Genomic DNA, 20,531 nt, shown 5'->3' on the forward strand with positions numbered 1-20,531 from the left:
TTGCTCCTTTTCCAGCAGTTCCCGAAACCTGCCCAGGTCTCCTGGGCGGCTGGGACCCGCATCCTCGGGGCAGGCGGCCGGACCCTTCCCCTGGGGTCAGCGCGCCTACCCCGGGGAGGCAGCGCGGCAGCCCCGCAGCTGCAAGCCCAGGATTCGAGAGCATCTCAGCGAAGGGACACTAAGTGCTAGAGGCTTCCAGAACTAGGTAGTAGGCGGGGTAGCGAGGCGGCGGGAGGAGGACGAGAAGATGCCCTGCCCCAGGAACCCGGCCGCAAGTTGGCAGCAGCTTCCGGGGCCCAGTGTGGAACCCGCAGGGCCAAGAGACCACGTGCGAGGCCGGGGGTGGGGAGCGGATGGGCCGGGGGCGAGGCTTTGGCTGAGCCGCGCGGCCCCTTTAAGGCCGGGGAGGAGCCTGCCCAGCCACTCATGTAAGGGCCGCTGTGCGCAGCTGCGGGAGCCTTTAAGCCTGGACACCCGGGGCTGTAACTTGCCTTTGCTGCTGGGAGCAAGGCAGCCGACGTTCGTCCTTGTCTTTCCCCTTCCCCGCCCCGGGAACTCCTGCTCGACTTGCCTCGCTGCGCCCTCCGGCGCCCAGCCGCCCTCCCACCGTAGCGACACCGGAGCTCCGGGATGCCTCGATACGAGCTGGCTTTGATCCTGAAAGCCATGCATCGGGTAAGTGACCCGGCCCAGCCTCGCTCCTCTCTGTCCCTCCCCGCGCCCCTACCCCCGGCCTCTGCATCCTCGCTGTCTTCTCTGCAGCTTTGACATTGTCATACTCCCCTGCTCCCCACGAACCGGTGCGGGAGAGGGCCTCCTCTGCTTCCCATTCCCCTTGGGCTTCTGGGGCGGGGGCTGGGGGTGCCGCGGGTGGGGTACGCAGCCTGGTTCATTCATTGCTTCCCGCTCGTCCTTTTTTTTTTTTTTTTTACACACGCGCACACACGCACGCGCGCACACACACATGTTGCCCGCGCCTGGCAGGTCCCGGGGAGCGTGTGCGCGTCTTCGAGTGCCTGAAGACGGGCTCGCGCGTGTGTGTGTCTCTGAGTAAATGAGTGGAGGCGTGGGCAGCTCCGTGAGCTTTCGAGGTGGTGCATGTGCTCGGGATGGCCTCTGTAAGTATTTCCATAGCGCTCTTAGGTTTGCAAAGCTTGCTGCACACTGTGACTGCACACTGTGACTCCTTTGAATCTCCTCACAGCCCCGGGAGGTAGGCGCTTTTTGTTAGCCTCCTTTTACAGATAAGGAAACTAAGACTGAGAGGTTTCCTGACTTGATCAAAGGGCTACTACGTGCCTGAGGCTGGATTTGAACCGAGGTTTTAATAACTCTAGGTGCAGCCCTCGATCCACTGCACCACCTAACATACACACTTCCTATGTTTATCTGTGTGTGAGAGCCTGGCCGCTTGTTTCTGTAGATGTGTGCCCTTGTGTGTATGTGTTCCCATGTGCACGATACGGTGTATTCCTGCCTATCTGCCTGTGATCGTGTGTGTATGTGGAGTGGGTTACGTTAATTTCTCGAAAAGGGGGTGGTTCCTCTCACCCCCGGACTGCCAACTCTGCATCATCCGTACAAGCAGGTATCCCTCTTTAGGATAAATGTGGAACTTAAGCCGTTATCTTCTTGCCGGGAGAGAGAAAGAGAAAGAAAAATCAAAGGCTTGTATGTCTTCTGCCCTTCCTCGTGTTGGGAAACCTTGCAATGTTATTACAAAACAAACAAAATCAAACCCAACTTTATAAATCCATGCCAATGGTATGCTTGTTGCTAATTACCTTATTCTAGGTTCTCCTAGTAAAATTCGCTCCTTTTACTCACCTCAGATATTCTCAGCCTGTTTTAAATTGAAGTGTGTGTGTTTTGAAACTTCAGCACAATTCAATAAAATTATGTTTGAATCCTCATGTGTAGTACTCTTTTGACTTGTTGCTATGTCTCTGACTTAAATGAATATTCAAAGAATCAAACTTTATGGGAGGGGAGGGGGAAGTCCACTAAACTTTTAATCTAATTCTTCATAAAAAATTAGTAAGCCTAATAGTTTCTATGTATCTTCTTTGTATATTGCTTCTATGTATATAGCTGCTATCCTAATCTTTATTTTATTCATCCAAAGATTGTTCTTTATGCGTCTGAGAAAATTTTTCCTGTGAGAAAAAGCAGAGCCAGGGGCAGAGAGAAGGGTGACAGACAGAAAAAAGGGCAGAGAGAGGGGAAGATAGAGACAGAGAAGCAGACCAAAAGGTAGGTTGAGAGACAGAGACCTCCTCAAGGGAGCTTCTGACAACATGGGACATAACACAAAGTTACCTTGTTTTGTATTTTATCAGCCATAGTGAAAGCTAATTGAGTTTATTATGCTATGGAGACAGCTTTTTATCCCAGCACATTGCATTAGATAGCTTAGAAATTTGGGCTTTTCCCAGGAACTCCTCTTGGTACTTTACAAAAAATGAAAAAAAAAATACTGTATATGTCCTTTGGTATTACAGTTTTCAATATTTTTAGACAGATCTTTTCATCTCATAGCTCTCCATAAAACTTTCTTAACTTTAGAATGTGTAAGAAAAAGTAATTGGAATCTTCAGCTTTTGAGTATGGCATATAATATGCTGAACTAATACTAATAATCACGAGGTCTAAAGAATTTAATAAATGCCATGGAAGAGGAAGGAAGCATTTGAGTAATTTGCTAACTTTCCAAGTTATTTACTAGACTGGATACTAGAAATTTTGAGTTCTGCCCTTGAGAGTCTTTGACTGGACATAACTTTGTGCCCCCTTGGCCTTTACTTTGAGCTCGAGAAAATAAATCAAGAATTTGAAGTTTATGAGGCCCCCAAATAATACTCCTTCATATTTTCCCAATTCTTAATTGGGGAAATAAAAAGGAATGGGGTGGGGTGGGTGGGAAAGCAAGAACTGGAGATAAACCCTTGGTGGGAATAAGGAGAGTATTGTTGTGCCCTTCTCAAGCAATCCATATATTATAGAAGGTATTATAAAATTGGTTTGTTGGCTGTTGAAATCTTCCCCATTCCTATTTTTTTTCACTTTGATATGTTTATTTTTATGTAGATAAATGGAAGGTGGGCAAGAAAATCTTGTTAATTGGTATTGGCACAGCCTGTGTAATTTGAATTTTGTTTGGAAGCCAAAAACTAAGTTAAGTCACAGCCTCTATATCCTTACAGTATGTCTGCAGGCACAAAATGTTAAGTTTTGCTGTTTCTCATCTAGTTGTCCAAGACATCACAGATAAATGGGATGGCTACTTAAGTTTAGGGCTATGAATGTGGGCACCACTTGGCATCAAATACTGTTGACTTAATCATTCTTGTGTAGTTAATAACACTGATGGGGGTAGGATATGTTTGGAGGAAGGAGAGTCACTTGGAAACTTGTTGAGTTTCGTGTTGATGTTCCTTGGTCACCAGGGTTTGTAGAGTGAACATTGCAATAATGATGTTATGGTTGAAAAGGCTGAAGAAATTATCTTGGATTTAAAGTGGTTTAGGAGTAAAAGGTATTACATACAGCTGATACTTTTTCTTCTGCCTTTCGAAATGTCTGTGTAATGAACATTTGAGGTTTTCCTGGTTTCAGAAAATTTGTTGTGCTTAAGTTATTCAGAAAACTGGTATTTGAAATTCTTAGGATTTGTGAAGATCAGCTTGAGCTTTATGGTGTATATATAGTATCCCGCGTATAAATGATTACTTTTACGGAGCCCAGATTAATAGGATTATAAATTTAGAACTGTAAGGGACTTTAGATCATTCCTGACACCTCCATTTTACAGATGAGGACATAGACCTAGCAAGACATAATCTACTCATGGTCACAAAATGTAGTAAGTAGCAAAACTGGGATTTGAATTTTTTTGCCGACTCCTTATCTGGGGAGAAAAGCATAATTGACCAATTGATACTTATATTGCTACAATATGTAAAAACATGGAGACCACTTAAATAATAAAAGATAATTTGTGACTTAAGGGATAATTGCATCATTAGTGCCTTTGGATTGGATTGGATACCTAGATGTGTTTCTTTCCCATCTATTTTATGCCTGTTACATTCTGTAGGGCTGTGGGTGATTCTCAGTCTTCTTGGAATTATGACATCCATTGTTTGGTTTCCTTTTACCCCCACCACTCCCTTCCTCCTCCCAGTACTAGTGACAGAAGTCCTTCTTAAATGTGAAATATTCAAAACACAATACTTTGTGTCTTTCATCACTTCTAAGGTACCTAAAAACCATTAGAGTGTGGCCAAGCCACTTTTTGGGGGAAATCCTTGCTATACATTTCAGGTTGTATTTAGTACATATTTGAAACATGATTTAATGTTAGTGAATTCATGTTTGAACTAGGGAAAATTTTAATGGGATGGAATGGAATGGAAAAACCTGAGTCTTTAATAGGTTCGAGGCACTTGTAGAATAGTAGTCCACAGCAAAAATAAACAAATAAGTGAAAAATTTGCAAGTAAAATTTAGTTTGAATTTAGGTGTACATGTTTTTAGTTCAATGGCCTTTAACTCCTTCAGTTCCTTCTCTGGCTAAAAATGCCTTAGCTGTGGGTTTTTTTTTCTTTTTCGAGGGCAGTTGGGGTTAAGTAACTTGCCCAAGGTTACACGGCTAGTTTTTTTGGTGTGGGTGTTAAGTGTCTGAGGCCCGAACTGAACTCTGGACCTCCTGACTCCGGGGCTGGCGCTTTTCTCACTGTGCCACCAAGCCACCCCATCTTAACTGTGTTTTTTAATTCTCAGGTAAGTGTTGCATAACAGAGTAGTAGAAGTCATCTCTTCAGATGTAATTGCTTAAAATAATGAATTGTAGTGGACATCCTCTCGTTTTTGCAGGTTAGCAACCCTGGGGGTCATCTCCTCCCTCGGTTGAAATATCCAGTCCATTGTCAAATCTTGTCATATTTACCTTCGCAACATCTGTGGTGTGTCCCCATTCTCTACTCATACAGCCACCACCCTTGAGCTGACGTTTTTCACCTGGCACCTATACTGTTACAGGAGCCTTCTACCTGATCTTCCTTACTCAAGTCTCCCCACTGCAATCCATCTTCCCTTCTACCAAAATAAACTATTTAAATTATGTCAAGAAACGTCATTTCCTTCTCCAACTCATTTTACATATGAGGAGCTGAGGCAAGCATGGTTAAGTGAATTCCCCAGGGTCACACAGCTAGTAATTGTTTGAAGCCAGATTTGAATTTAGGGAGACTCTGGGCCCAGGGCTCTTTCCATTGTGCCTCATTTTTCATCTGTTTGGTACCTACTTATATATGTATTGTCTCCCCCACTAGAAGAGGACAGAGACTGTTTTTGCCTTTTTTTGTATACGTGGCATTTATTTAGCACAAGACCTGGCATGGAGTAAGTGCTTGTTGATTATTGATCAATGTGGTCCTTTCTAGATTGCTAATGCATTCTTAGACCACATTGATTTAAAGTATGATGCCTAGAATAAGGAGGCAATACAACTTTACTTCTGCTGATTGGAGAGCATTAAGCATTTAGAGCACTCTAATAACTGACGTTTACATGGTGCTCTCAGGTTCACATATTGCTTTGCTATATTTGATTTGTGAGATAGGTATAATAGTTACCCTCTCTGTTTTACTGGAGGGAGCAGAGGCCCTAAGAGAGGGCAAGTACTTTACTTTGTCCTGGGTTACTGAGCCAGTTAAGTATTGGAACCCCACTAGGGTGGCAACTGAAATAGTGAGTTTCCAGTATCTTGAAATGAATTGTTAAAAACATTGGCAGAATAGATCATTTGCTGGAGATACTGAAGAGAGGATTCCTCTGGTGCATGAGAGACCACACTTTGATAACCTTTAGGCATGGAGATTAAAAATAAAGGTATGATTCATAATTGGAAATAACCTTTAGAAATAAAATTAAAGTAGTACTGTGTTTTGGGAGAATGTAAGAACATAACCTTTGGTTGGAAGAGATTAGCTTTAGGCAGAAGATAGAGGGGAAAACCTAAGAAGAAAAAAGTATATATATATATATATATATATATATATATATATATATATTTTTTTTTGTTAATTTTGTTGGCAAGGGGAATATAATGAACATTTTTGAGAAAAAATTAAATATATACATATACATTGCATTTTTAAAGATCAAAAAACTATTATTAGGTTAGGAATACAATGAGGTGCTGAATAGTATTAATAAAGACTCCCCTGAAGTGGTGGCATAATTTGGTTTACTTAGAAAATTATCATAGTTTATGAGAAGACTTTAGGTTAGGATGAAGTGGAAGAGCAATTGGAAATTTTTTTTTCTATGCCTTTGCATTTCTACCCAGGTATTTTAAACTTGGGAATGAAAAATTAATTGTTTAAACAATAGCCTTGTTTAACTTAGGTACTGAACGAATGCAAGCTTGTATATAAAATTTATATTTCTGTAAATGTAAGAGCAAGTGAGTCCAAAGCCCCTGTGGAAATACGTAAAAAAATAAAATAAACGTTTATGTTACCCTTTAAAAAAGTTGTACCAGCTATTAGGCTAGGTTTGAGGTAACAGCTAGTTAAAATTATTATTTCTAGAGATCTTTTGACCATTTCTCAATCTTATTGCCTTATCAGTTTATCTCAGTTCTAATTTGGTATTTAAGAATCCCCATCTTTTTTTTTTAACAGTGGAAGCAAAGTTCCTCTCCCCTTCAAAAATAAGACAATTGTGGGTTCCTTTGATCTTCCAAAAGTAGATAATCATCTGTTTATTGCATTATTGGGGAAATAGAGAACCCTGATGCCCAGATGTGTAAGATAGGTAAGCCATGGTTAGGGGGGCTATGTTAATGAAATTTTGGACAGCGTTTCTTGGAGTCAAGCAGTTTTATGTTATCAGTCAGCTTTCTAAGTTCTGCTTGTAGATAATTCTCTTGTTGGCCCATGGTCTGTTGTGAATGGTAACCAGGGAGGTCCTTGCTTAATTTTATTTTCCTCTTTTTGTGTGTACCCTGGGCCTGTCATCCAGCGACTTTGGAAAGGGGGAGGTTTCTGTTTGGGGTATAGAAGCAAATTGACTGTGATATAAATGTTTAGAACTTTAGACCCTTGTTAATTGAGTCTATCAGTTCTTTGCCTTTGGGCTACTAGCATCTTCTACCCAGTCTCAGATCTGTAATCTCCCTTAACTTTCTCAGCCTCTTGCTTGAAATCAGACAATTAAAACTAGATATTCAGCTGTTAAAGGGCTTTGAAGGATTCCAACCTTTTACTATAAAGCCTTTGTTCTTTAAAAAAATGGGTTATTTAAAAGGTTTTACTTCCTTGGAGTTGCAAGAAATGATGGGGTCAACTTATGAACCTACATTTTGTAGAAATGGTTTCTGAATATTGTCCAAAGTGAACAGTTCTCAATAAGAGCTCCTTTTTTTCCCTCCCATATTGACAGTTCCTTCCTCTCTTGCACATTTATTAAATGCTGCGCTAGTGATAATGTGTTTTGGTTGATTTAATGAGTGAGGAAATTACCTCTACCAGTGCTCATCTACCCAGTGCCTTTTCTCTAAATTTATAATCTGTAAGAGTTGCATTATATGATTTGATCAGTGTCACCCAGCCAGATCTATGTCAGGCAGAACTCGAACCAGGTTATTCTGATTCTGAAGCTAGCTTTCTGTCCATTGCATCAAACTATCTTTCAATTAAAAATCTAGTTAATGAATAGTAATTACAGTAATTAACTTTTAAGGAAAGATAAATTTGAAAAGAATCTGTGATTTTTTTTTTTTTAGTGAAAGGAATTGTTAGGCAGCTCACAACAGGTTACTGACTTGGGGGCTTTCTGTAAATAGAAATTATAAGTCATTTTCCCACTCCCTGTCCTTCTAGTGTGAGGCAAGATTTGAACTTTTTTCTACTATGCTATGCTGCTTCTATGTGAAGCTATTCTTCCCCTCCCCTCTTTTGTTGTCTTTGATTTCATTGAAACTCTTGTGATGACATTTCCTCCTTGGTTAACTGGTCTGTATTTTTGTTGTTTGTCCTTGTTTGAGTGGACCATGGCTACAGTAAGGTGATACCATTACTTGCAAGTGAATTGGATTTAAACAAGAGAGAGCTGTGCAAAGTCACCAGCCTCTCTCTTCCTGAGCCATCTGGGTCCAGTGGCAGGATATTGATTAGGATGACTTGAGATGGCCACCATGCAATGAAAGACCTTAACCTTTTTAAGCTAAGGTCTTTACCAGGTCTCAGTAGACCTACAGTTCACGTCTTCTGGATCTAAACCAAAATATCTTCTCGTCTAGTACCATACTTTTGTTCATTTCAAAACAGATACATTGATATAAGGCCCAATATCACTAACTAATAACTAATGTTATTTATAAGTCATTTATATTAAAGGAGCTTGGGCTCTTCCCTCCTTTAGAATAGTGGCCATTTTATGGCGGTTCTGGTCCCTTGCTACTTGAATTCTTTGTTTCTTGCTTCTTTTGGTATTTCTTTTCTTTGACATGGGAACTCTGGATTTTGACTCCTGGGAGTTTTCATTTAGTAGTTTCTTTCAGGACATGATGAGTGGGTTCTTCATATTTCTACTTTTCCCTCTGGTTCTGAGAGATCTGGGCAGTTTTCTTTTATGATTTCTTGACTTGTAAGCTTTTTTGTTTGTGGCTTTCAGCTAACCCAGTGACTCCTAAATTTATCTTCCAGGTCAGTTGTTTTGGCTCATGCCTTACATTTTCTTCTTCTTTTTTATTTTTTTTCCACTTTACTTTAGTATTTCTTGTCGTAATCTGCTATTTGGTTCATTCTTATTTTCAGGGATTTTGTTGCTTGGGTATATACCTCTTGTGCCAAACTATTTTTTCCCTAATTCTTCTATAGCTTTTGTTTATTTTCCTATTTTTTCTGTACTGTTCTTATTTTATAAAAATATTTTAAATTAAAGGAAAAAACCCTCTTATTTCATCTCTTTGATGAATTCCAGTTGAATTTATGCCCAAATTTAGGCTTTTCTGGTAGATATTTTAGAGTAATTCTCTCTTTTTTTTTTTTCCTTTTTTGGAGGGCAAATGGGGTTAAGTAACTTGCCCAAGGTTACACGGCTAGTTTTTTTGTGTTAAGTGTTTGAGGCTGGATCCCGAACTCAGGTCCTTCTGACTCCAGGGCCAGCACTTTACTCACTGCCGTACGTAGCCGCCCCTAGAGTCATTCTCTTATGGATTTGTATTTTGAACAGCCCCATTGCAACAATAGTCATATTTTTTGTGGTGGTATTCTTATTTTGTTCCTAACTTTGGATTTGATGCTAGGGCCAGGATCTTCTTGAGGAGAAGGTCTGAACTGATCCTATTTTCTTAGTATGTTGAGGTTTGTTTTATTCCAGGACTTTGTGGACAAGTTAGGCTGGTGGGCTGCAAGTTTTCTGTTGTCCCCAAATTGGTTTGATCCAGGGCTAAAGTGTGAAGGCTGTCCCCCCAGTATCTTCTTGCAGCCGAAAATAAGTGGTGTTGATTGCATTCATTTCTTCATTCATAGGGTATTTAAGTGTCTAGTATGTAAATGTAGTTAATATTTAAAGTTCCTTCCAACTTGTAAAAACCTTTTCAGTTCTTGTAAAAAGACCTTTTAGATCTTATTGTCACAAATTTCACTTAAAGAAGTAAAAAATGCCTTTTGAATACCCATATCTCTCTTGTACTTTGTTGGCCCTACTGTATTCCTTTTTTGTACTTTACCATGCTCTACCTAAAACTTTTTAATGAAGATCATCGTGATATAATGAAGTCATTGTGATATAGTTAAAAAAAAAGACAAAGTACTAGAGTAGAAAGAAATGTGTTCCTTTTAATAATTTTACTCTGGTGCAAAAATTCTTTAATATTTTTGATGTCATGGACACTTTTCAATATGGTGAAACTTATGTCCCCTTTATCAGAATAGTGTTTTTAAATGTATAAAATTGAGTTACTAAGGAAACTAATTATATTGAAATACAATTATCAAAATTTTTTTTTAAAATGGTTCACAGGTAGCAGGTTAAGAAATCACTCTACTCCAGTGGATGTTTCATAATGAAATGAACTCTGGGAGCAAAATATGGCGTATTCAGAGAAGGCTATCATACTTCTGAAGTGACCAGAATAGGAGAAGGTAGCCAGTGAAATGGTCTATTACTTTTTGCTATGTGAATATCAATTTTTTTCTGTCATCTTGTGTCTTTGATGAACTCTTTTCTGGTTTTATTTTTGGCCTACCAGTAATACCTGTTATGTTTGTAAAATCAGTAGTTAGCTTGCCTATTAATAATACCCTGGCTACATGGGTTCCTGGGCACATCATGACTTTGTAGGTTTTCAGTGTCCCCCTAGGCAAAGTGTAAGGAATTGCATGAGTGGCAAGGAGTACAAGTTTGTTTTTAATTAATTGCAATCATTGTGAGCCTCTTGAAAGAAATGGTAAATAATAGTCTATGTTCCCAAAGGACATAAAAGTTATTTTCAGTGTCTGCATGGACCTATGTGAAAAGTGATTTTATTTCTTCGTTTTTTTATCCTAAAGTTGTTGTATCTTGAGGTAGTAGTAGTAAGCATCTTCATTGTAGAGACTGATTTTATTTATTTTTTCCTTTTTATCTGTATGTCTAGCACATAGTGGATGTAGAATAAACTACTGAATTGAATGTATATTAGGTGCTATTCCTCTTATTTAATTTAAATAAAGTATAATAAAACTTAAATTACAAATGACTTTTTCAGACATAAGTTTTCTTCTACTCCATCAAAGGTGCATCAGAGATAAGTCTGACTATAGATATTTGTACAAGGAGTAGTTTGAGCTATAATACAACTTAGAATAAACTATTTTTTACTAAAAATTGTCAGAAATTAGTATTCATAAACTGTTTTTCCCTCTCATCTGTGTGCCCAGATGACTGTTTATTTCAAGTAACCATCATTACAAACTAATGTATACCTTTGTGCAAAATACTTTGGAAGTTTGAATACCATCTCTAGGCAAGGCATAGTTTCTTTAGAAAATGATGCCTCCCCCCAAGTGTGTTCATGAGGGTATAAATTACCATATGTCAATAATGACACTGTTGGCGTCTTTTATTGCCATAAAGTTTGTTCTATATAGCCTGTTAAACATGGTGCTTTATTGGATGATGCCTTACAAATTGTGTAATGATTATTTGTGCTTTTAACATTTTCACCTTTTTTTGGTCTAGTGACTCATTACAGTTTTCTACTTAGTTTAACTTTCATTACTATTGTGATAATTTTATTTGGGTGAAGCTGTATAAATGACTCCCTGTCTCCCAAACAGAATGGAGACTACTAAACAGAAAGAGCTGACTGCTTTTTTTTTATTCTTCCCTATTTTTTCAACAAGGGCATAATTTTCTATATTCTGAAGAGTTCTTTTTAGATTCTCCAGATCAGTACATTCTTACACTGATTATAAGAGTTTAGTTGCAGGTAATCCTTAACAGTTTTTTGAAGGTTAGCAGTTTTGTGTACAGAGAATGCAAATTTAAGTTCAAATATGATCGAATCAAATGATTTTTAATTGTAGCAGTCTTTTTTTCAGTCTTAAATGCTTTATAAAACTTTTTTTTAAACAGTAGTTGTTGGTAGTAGTAGTTGGAGAAACTATAGTGTGGGAAGAATTGTGTATCAGAAAAATGTTCACAAATTCTTTGCAAACCTTAATGTTATAGAACTAATTAGCTATTGTGACCTGTGTTAATATCTTATTTTCTGGTTGGAGTTGATATAAAACCTGTCTTGAAATAATCTTATACATGGTATTTTTAATCTTTTCTTTAAATCCAATAAATGCAGGCAAAACTTCTTCATAAAAAGTAGTTGCATGGTATAATGGAAAGAATGCTGGATTTGTCATTAAAGAACATGAGTTCAAATTCTGACTGCTACTGTGACCTTGCGTAAGTTACCTTCTCTCAATAGCTGTTTGTAAAATGAAGGTATTAGACTGGAGAGAAGTGGGAGGGGGGACCTTAGAGATAACTGATTTTAGAGCTAGGAGGTGCCTTAGAGATTTCCTAGTCCAACTCTTTTATTTTACCAATGGAAAACTCAGACTGAGAGGTTAAATAATTTGCCCAAGGTCACACTAGTTGTGAGCCTCAGAGGTGGAATATAAATCCATGTCACCTCCGGCACCTTCTTTTGCACTTTGCAACAAATCCATCCTCCAGGGTGCTAGACTTACTAACACTGAAATTATTCAAAAGGAAATGCTATCATCAGTTTGGAAATCCATTTTAAATGAAATCTGTAAGCACTTCAACCAGGGTAGCAGTATGAGAGTGAAGTATGATTAGCATTTTGTGGTCCAACAGTTTAACTTGAGCAGTTGTGTTAATTTTAGAGTTCTTTCTCACTGGGGACATGATGGCATGTTCAGGGTTTGTCATGTGGAGAAGAGATTGTTCTCTGGCCTGAGAGGAGAGAACGGAAGGTAGAAAGGGTCCACTGTAGGCTTGATGTCTGGAAAATTTTCCCAGCAGTTTTAGATATCCCAAAGAATGGCTTGTTTTGAGAATTTGTAGATTCCCTGTCCTGGAAGTTCTTTTTTTTTTTTTGGATGGAAATTGGGGTTAAGTAAACTTGCCCAAGGTTACACAGTTAGCCGTTGTTTGGCATTCAAAGCCCTTCATCACCTGGCTGCATCCTTCTGCCTTTCTTCTTAACCTTATCCTTCTTAACTGTATTCCCTGCCACATACTGCTTGATCCAGTGACAATGACCTTCTAGCATTGCTCTGTCTTCCAACTCTTATGTTTTCATATCTTCCATTCCTGGAATTCTTTCCCTCCTGGCTTGCTTGGCTTCCTTCAAGTACCAGCTAAAATCCTGCTTTCTTCATGAAGCCTTTCCCAGTACCTCCTAATGCTGATGGCTTCCTTTCTTTGATTTTTTTCCATTGTATCCTGTTTATTTTGTTGCTTTGTAGCTATTGGCGTGTCATCTTCTCCCATGAGATTGTGAGGCCTTCAAAGCAGGGACATGTCTTTTGCCTTTTTTTTACATCCCTAGTCCTTGGTATATAACAAGTGAGCATTTACTAAGTGTTGACTAGACCATATCAATGAAATTCTCTTTTAGTTCCTGTTTCTATTTTATTTTTTTCTTTCATAATACATTAATTTGGGTGATAAATTATAACACAACATATATGATATATGTAATATAACATATATGATATATGTAACATAACATATGATATATGTTATAGGTAATGTGATATATGTTATATGTAATATAACGTACTACTATTCTAATTGTATTAGGAGATAAACAGGTAATTTTAGTGTATTGCTCATTTAATTGTAAGCATTAGGCATTTCTGGCATCAAAAATCTTGGAAAGAAATTAAATTGTTATCCATTTCCTTCCTAACCTTGAGAAATTTCAGTGAAGAAACATCTCCCAAATTATAGGATGTTCAGCTTACTTGCCTGCTAAAGAGTTTTTAATTGAGAAAGCTGAAAGACTTTGGCCCATCAGAAATGTGCTTTTATGTTTTCTGGCATGCTTCCAGTTGGAAAGCTGAAAGATAACCTTGTAGAGTTGTGCCTCCAGGGAAGGTGAAGTTGAAACCTGGTGGGAAATATGTATGAGTAGAGTGGAAAGGACATGGGAATGTAAGCTCCAAGGTTGTCCTGGTGGATGTCCTTGAATAACTTGCTTTATCTAAGTGACTTTGATCATTAACTCTCTGGTAAAATAGAGGGGTAGTATTAAATTTGTCCCCCTGTAATAGAAAGGAAATAGATGCTTACAATAATATGCTCATTTAATTTGTATACTTTAACAGGTGAAAGGTAAGGTGGTGCAAGAGACTGCTGGACTCCATCTCAGGAGAAGACTTGAGTGCAAATCTTGCCTTTGATATTTACCAGCTGTTTGATTATGGGAATGTCACTTAACCTCATTGACCCTTTATCAACTTTATTAGAAGAAAAGTGACTTGCCCACTGTTAGTTCCACTGTCATTAGAGGAAACTCTCACAGAGGACCTAGGAAACCACAGGTCCTTGATGTGTATTGATATTTTAAATTTTAAAGAATGTTTTATCCTTTGCTTAACAAAGGTGTGCTAGAGGGAGGTGAAGTGCCTCATTAATCTTTAGGTATAAGCATTTACACCTTGGAAATCAGAAAACCTACATATCAGGACTTGTTTTATTCTTTTGTTGATTGTCTAGATTTGAGAAAGTGATGAAGAAAATGTTAATTATGGAAATTAAAAATGCTTCACGTGTATACATTTTTCTTTTTTGAGAACTGGTCTTTAAAACTTTTACCAGCACACTCACTGCTTATACATCACTTTCATTTCCATATATATATCCCTTCCCTTCCCCTACCCAGAGAGCCATACAATGTTCCTTGTCCATAGCATGCCAGTTCTTTGAAGGACAAGAAATATTTTTTCATCTCTTCTTGAGAGGCAAGCTTAACCATTATAAATATATCTTATAATAGTAATATAATTTTAATTCTGTTACTGTTTTTATTTTTTTCCTTCTATTTAAATTGTAGTCATCGCTCACATTGTTTACCTGGTAGTGTTTCATTTTTTCCAATTATAGGTAAAGACAATTTTTAGTATTCAATTTTACAAAATTTGAGTCCCAAATTTTTTCCTTCTCCCCTCTCCACCTCCTAAAATGGCAAACAATTTGATATAGGTTCTATATATACAATCATGTAAAACATTTCCATATTAGTCAGAGTTGTGAAAGAAGAAACAGATGAAAAAGAAAAAAAGTGAAAAAAATGAAGTGGAAATAAGTATGCTTTGCTCCTCTTTCAGAGTCCATCCGTTCTTTGGATATAGATTGCATTTTTCATCAAGAATCCTTTGTAAATTGCCTTGGATCATTATATTACTGAGAAGAGTTTAGTCATTTATGGTTGATCATCACACCACGTGGCTTTTAATGTGTATAATAAGTAGTCTCCTGGTTCTGCTCATTTCACTTTGTATCTGTTCATATAAGTTTTTTTCTGAAATCTGCTCATCATTTCTTATTGCACAGTAGTATTCATTAGATTCATATGCTACAGCTTGTTCAGCCATTCCCCAGTTGGTGAGCATGCAGTTTTTTGATACCTTGAAAAAAGGTGCTATAAAGATTTTTGTGCATGTGTCTTTTTCTCTTTTCTGATGACTTTTTAATAGATGTAGCTTGACTGTCCTTTGTTGCCTGCTTTGCAAGAATCTTAATGTAATTTAATTGAAATAAGGAGTGTAGCGTTTGTGTGATTTTTTTTCAAAACCTATTTGTTCCTCTGCCATCTTTTATCTTAACATCCCTGTGAATCAAAGAATTTTTACAAGTCAGAAAACTGGCAAAAATAAATCATGGGCACAATCAATTTTAAACCATTTTTTTTAGATGTCATTGTCCTGAAAAGTGGTGAAAATGTTTTTGAGATGAGAAGTTTTTGAAGTGGTACAAAATCTTCCCACATGCTTTAGTGAACTCTTAATTTGTTAGTTCCCTTCTTTGTGGGAGTAGTCATACTTAGGTACATGCAGATGAATGTCTTTGAGTTTAAAACTTAACACCAATTTATATGACTCTTCAGTTTAAAAAAAAAAAGGAAATACCATGTTGAAGTAGAAAAAACACTGAATTTAGAGTTAATGGACCTCAGTTCAAATTCGCACTGCTACTTACTACCTTTGTGGTTTTGGGCAAATCATTTCTCTGGGCCTCAGTTTCCTCAGATATGGAAACTGGACTTGATAGAACCAAAAGACATTCATATTGTAAAGATCTCTCTTTAGCAGGTTAGTCACCTACCCAGAAACCTTTACTTGTTCCCTCTTTTTGTCTTTAGGAAAAAATGGAAACTTCCCTGTTGGATGTAGAAAAGCCTTTCACCATCTCTTTTAGGTTTCTAGGCTCTTTACTAGCCTATTTACTCTTCCACCCAAATGCCATTCTGTCTCCTGCCTTTGTACAGGATTTCCTTTTGTTACCCCACTTTCTTCTTTCCTGGAATCCCCTGTCTTTACCTCTTCCCCCTGGAATCCCTTGTCCTTTTTCGGTTTAGCTCAAGCACTGTTTTCCTACATGAGGCCTTTCCTAATATTACTTACCCTCTGCCTATTAACGTCCCTCCCTAATCTATCTTCTTGGGACTCTCTCTTCCTGACATACCTATATGATATATCGTATATGATTTGGAATGATGACCTCATAGTAGTGGTTCCCAACATTTCTTCCAGTTTTCTGACTAGAGAAGAGAGGCTTGTGAATCTTTCTGCTAGTCAATAACTGTGTGACCTTAGCTGAATGATTTATTCTTTTCTTGACCTTATACCTTTCCTTACCTGTAAAATGAGAGACTAGAAAATCATTAAGATTCCTTTTTGCTCTAAATAGATGATCCTAAATTTTTTCATGACTACCTAGACTTGGAGCCAGGAGACCTGAGTTCAGATCCCATTTGACAGTTGTTAGGCTTGTAATCACAGACTTAATTTCACTTACTGGATCAGAGCCTCAATATCTTTATCACTTGTACGACCTGCTTCACAGCTGTTTGTCAGGAAGATACTATTAAAAATGCAACAAGGCTATTTCCATATGCATTTCAGTGTCATTTATAATTGTGCTTTTTTGAAAACATAAAATTATTCCTTAATTATGGAGAATCAGAGAAAACTCTATGAAGTAACTAGTCCCTCCTGCTTTTCACAGCTCTGAATTGTTTTACAACTTTTCAGTGAGTTAACTTGAAAGCCAGCCTAGTCTTAAAAATAAATATAAAAGCATAAATTGGTGACAGTCAAATTTTGACTGAGGAAAAAATTGTTTGTTTCCATGTATTTTAAGAAAAATGGATGTCTCACCATTCATTTTACTATCACAATGGACATGTGTGTATCTGTATAAAATAAAGGGATGAAAGCTAGGAAATTCCAAATATACTTGATAGAGGGCACTCAGTGATAGTCAAATCAGTGAGCATTCAGTAAGCATCTACTATATAGTACATGCTGGGGCTATGAATTTTTAAAAAATGAAATAATTACCATTTTAAAGGAGCTTATATTCTGTTGGAGGTACCATGTGCCTATGTGAAGGATATGGATAATAAATATAAAATAAATGCAAAGTAGCTAAAGAGGGAATTCAGAGTTGGAGGGATCAGGAAAAGGCTTTAGAAATGATGAACTTGCAGAGCAGCTAGGTCGTGCCACCCAGGAGTCAGGAGGACCTGAGTTCAAATTCAGCTTCAGTCACTAGCACTGTGACCCTGAGCAAGTCACTTAACTACAATAGCCTAAAAAAAAGTGATGGACTCTTTGAGTGGATGTGGGGAGGGTGTGCATTTCAGTCATGGATGTTAGTTAATGCAGAGGTATGGAAAAGGGAGATAGAGCAAGTAACAAGAAAGACCACGTTGACTGGCCATAGAGTTCAAGAAATGATGAGGCTGGAAAGACACATTGGAACGGAGTGTGAAGAGCTTTAAAAGCTAAACAGAGGACTTCGCTTTATCCCTGGGGCAGCCTGGAGTAAGAGAGTGACATGGGCAGAAAACTTAAGGAAAATCACTGTAGCAGTTGTGTGTGGGATGGATTGGAGTAAGGAGAGGCCTGAATCAGGGAGACCAAATAGCAGGACCATTGCACTAGGCAGATGGAAGCTGATGGGGACCTGAAATAGGGTGTGAGAGGGAGAGGCTCTGTGAATGGAGAGGAGGGGCATATGTGAAAGATGTTGTAAAGACAGAAAGTGTAAGATTTGGCAGCTTATATATGGTGAGTGAAGGGTTGTGGGTGATACTGGGTTCTGAACCTAAATAATTGGAAGAATTGTCACTCCCTTCAAAGTAATAGGATTTTCTGTTGGGAGGGAGAGTGGAGGATAGGTAGAACCATTGTAGGTCTTTTGACAGCAGAGATGAAATGGATAAATAAAAGAACAAATGAAGATTAGAGAGTATAAGAGTGGGGTCCCTATGCTTGAGATGACTGCTAATCATGGAACCAAGGGGAAACTCAGTGAATGGCCTCTTTTGTCAATTAAAGATGAGGGTTGGACCTCACCTGAGAGGGTGATGGGAAGAATTATGGGAGATTTGGGAGTATAAAATAGTAAGCAATAATGGTGTAAAAAAGAGCCTGGATTTGAAGTTACAAGACTTGAGTTCAAATCCTGTTTCTTTCTTAGTCTTCTTTTTTAGTTACCTTACCTAAAAAATAAAATTATTAGAAAAGATTTCCTCTAAGGGGTGAGCGCAAAAAAGTTTTAAAAGTTTTTGGGTGGAGTGAGACAAGTAACATTTCTGGGAACTTTTCCTTTATGATTTCCTGAAACATGAATGAATAAAATAGCTTAATTGCTTCCTGTGTGCCATGGGCTGGGAATAAAAGTAGGAATAGTTTGTTAATCCTGGAGCTCCTGCTGTAATTGGAGAGACAACATGAATTCAGCTGCAAGGCAGATGGTAAGGCCCAGGGGCCATGATAGTGCATCAGCTGGTCAGATGGCAGTCCCTGGGGGGATTATAAGGTATAACAGCAGGGTAGATAGTAAGGCCTCATGATTCTCTGTCTACCATCAGAAAGTTTGTACTTAATGATTCCTGCCTTGGCCAAATGGTGTGAACTCCATTTTGCTCTTCCTTCTTGGAAGGAAGGGAAGGTTGAGGGAGGGGTGAAGGTAAGGCAAGGACAAAAGCCTTTCATCCCAAATTATCTTGGACTTGTGTTATTTGTTGCATTCTCCCTATGGAGTGTAAGGGTGGGGACAGCTAGGTGGCACAGTGAATAGAGCATAGGCCCTGGAGTCAGGAGGACCTGAGTTCAAATCTAGCATCAAACACTTGACACACTAGCTGTGTGACCTTGGGCAAGTCACTTAACCCTAATTGCCCTGCCTTCCCACCCTCCAAAAAAAAAAGAAATGTAAGGGTGCAGTATTAGAGTAGAAAAAGCACTGCCTTCATTCAAATCCCACCTTACTATACTTACTATTTTTGTGAATTCAGATTCCTCATCAATAAATAAATGAGGTGGTTATACTAGATGAACTCTGAGATACCTTCCACCTCTAGATCAAGGATCTTATGATTCCCATGAAGTCAGGGATTATTTCATTTTTTTTTTTTGTCTTGATGACATTTGTAATCAAGGAAATAAATGCTAGGAAGAAAAATGAACTGGTCATGTGTCAGGTGCAAGGAATATTTCACAAATGAATGACCAGAGTTCTCCATTGGTTACCTTTGTGATGTCAAGAGAAAGTGAGACAGGCTCCTGTTAAATTTGTTGAATGCCCCTTGGCGAATTTATGGGAGGACATGGATGTGATGTGGGCAGGTAGGGATGGGTTGTGAACTGCATTGTTGGAGGCATCTTCTAAGTGGATATTATTGAGGTTATCTGACTATACTCAGGGCCTAGCGAACATAACACATTATGCATAGTATACATTTAAGCATTTGCTGAGTCCTTGCTTTTCACAAAGCATAATAATTAGCCTAGCATCTTCGCTGATGTTTACTCTCCTAGCCTGCATTCTGTCCACCCCTTGTTGGCAAGTTACTTAACCTAATTGGGCCTCAGTTTCCTCATCTGTATGGGGCAGATAGGATGGAGAGCAGGCCTTGGAGATAGGAAGATTCATCTTGAGTTCAAATCTGGCCTCAGACACTTTACTAGCTTTGTGACCCTGGGCAAGTCACTTAACCCTGTTTGCCTCAGTCTCCTCTTCTATAAAATGAGGTGGAGAAGGAAATGACAAACCTCAAGGATATTTGCCAAGAAAACCTCAAATGGAGTCAAGAAGAGTAGGATATGACTGCAAAACAGCAGATTCCTCATCTGCAAAATGAGGGAGTTGAATTCAAAAGCTTCTTAAGTTCCTTCTAATTCCAGGTCTCACTCTTAAAGTGACACATCCCTAAGATCAATTGCTTTAGTGTACAAAGATTCTGAATCTTTTTCTAGCTATATAATTTTCTGGGCATATTTTTCTGTTTCCTCTTATATTTCCTACATTTTTTGCCTTCCAGTATCATAATTCTGCCTTGCCAATTGCCATTGAATCCATTGTCTTATATTTGCTGCTAATATTTCTAACCTGTTTAGATTGTTGTGTTGATGTAGGTTTTGTTTCATGATAGTTTGGACTCATTTTATATTTCCTTTAAAGAGTTTGTCTATTTTATATTTTGAAAAAATTAATTTTGCTTCTGGAGCTTCTTCTTGGTCTTGGGTCTTAAGTATATTTTTCTTCTGGCAGATTTTCTCTACTTTTTCATAATCTGTAATATTTCTTTGTAAAAGAAGATTCTGACTTGTGTTTTCTTCTTCTTAACACCAGTTTGTCTTTTCAGGGTTTCTGGTAGTTTGGTTATTCTAGTCATGTTCATTGGTTTGCTTCTTTTTAGATTGTTAATCGATTACCATTAGAATGTAAGCTGATTTTGAGACAGGATTCTTTTCTTCCCTTCCCTCCCCTCCCCT

General features: G+C 38.2%; 1 protein-coding gene across 3 annotated transcripts in view; it reads left to right on the forward strand.

The window, feature by feature from the left end:
- Positions 1–232: 232 nt before the first annotated feature.
- The window catches only part of MRPS6 (mitochondrial ribosomal protein S6), a 79,857-nt gene continuing 59,558 nt past the window's right edge, over positions 233–20,531 (forward strand). The window contains exon 1 of one of the 3 annotated variants that reach the window (XM_069074957.1): positions 233–675. In XM_069074957.1, coding sequence (XP_068931058.1) covers positions 248–655 — 408 coding nt within the window. In that variant the 5' untranslated portion in view covers positions 233–247 and the 3' untranslated portion in view covers positions 656–675. Of the gene's footprint in view, positions 676–965; positions 1,119–20,531 lie in introns of those variants that run through there. The other 2 variants (XM_069074958.1, XM_069074959.1) reach the window with 2 other exon arrangements.

The sequence above is a fragment of the Petaurus breviceps genome, unplaced genomic scaffold (assembly GCF_028583685.1).
Source record: "Petaurus breviceps papuanus isolate PSGF00001 unplaced genomic scaffold, PetGlider_PUasm1.0 90897, whole genome shotgun sequence".
Lineage (NCBI taxonomy): Eukaryota > Metazoa > Chordata > Mammalia > Diprotodontia > Petauridae > Petaurus > Petaurus breviceps.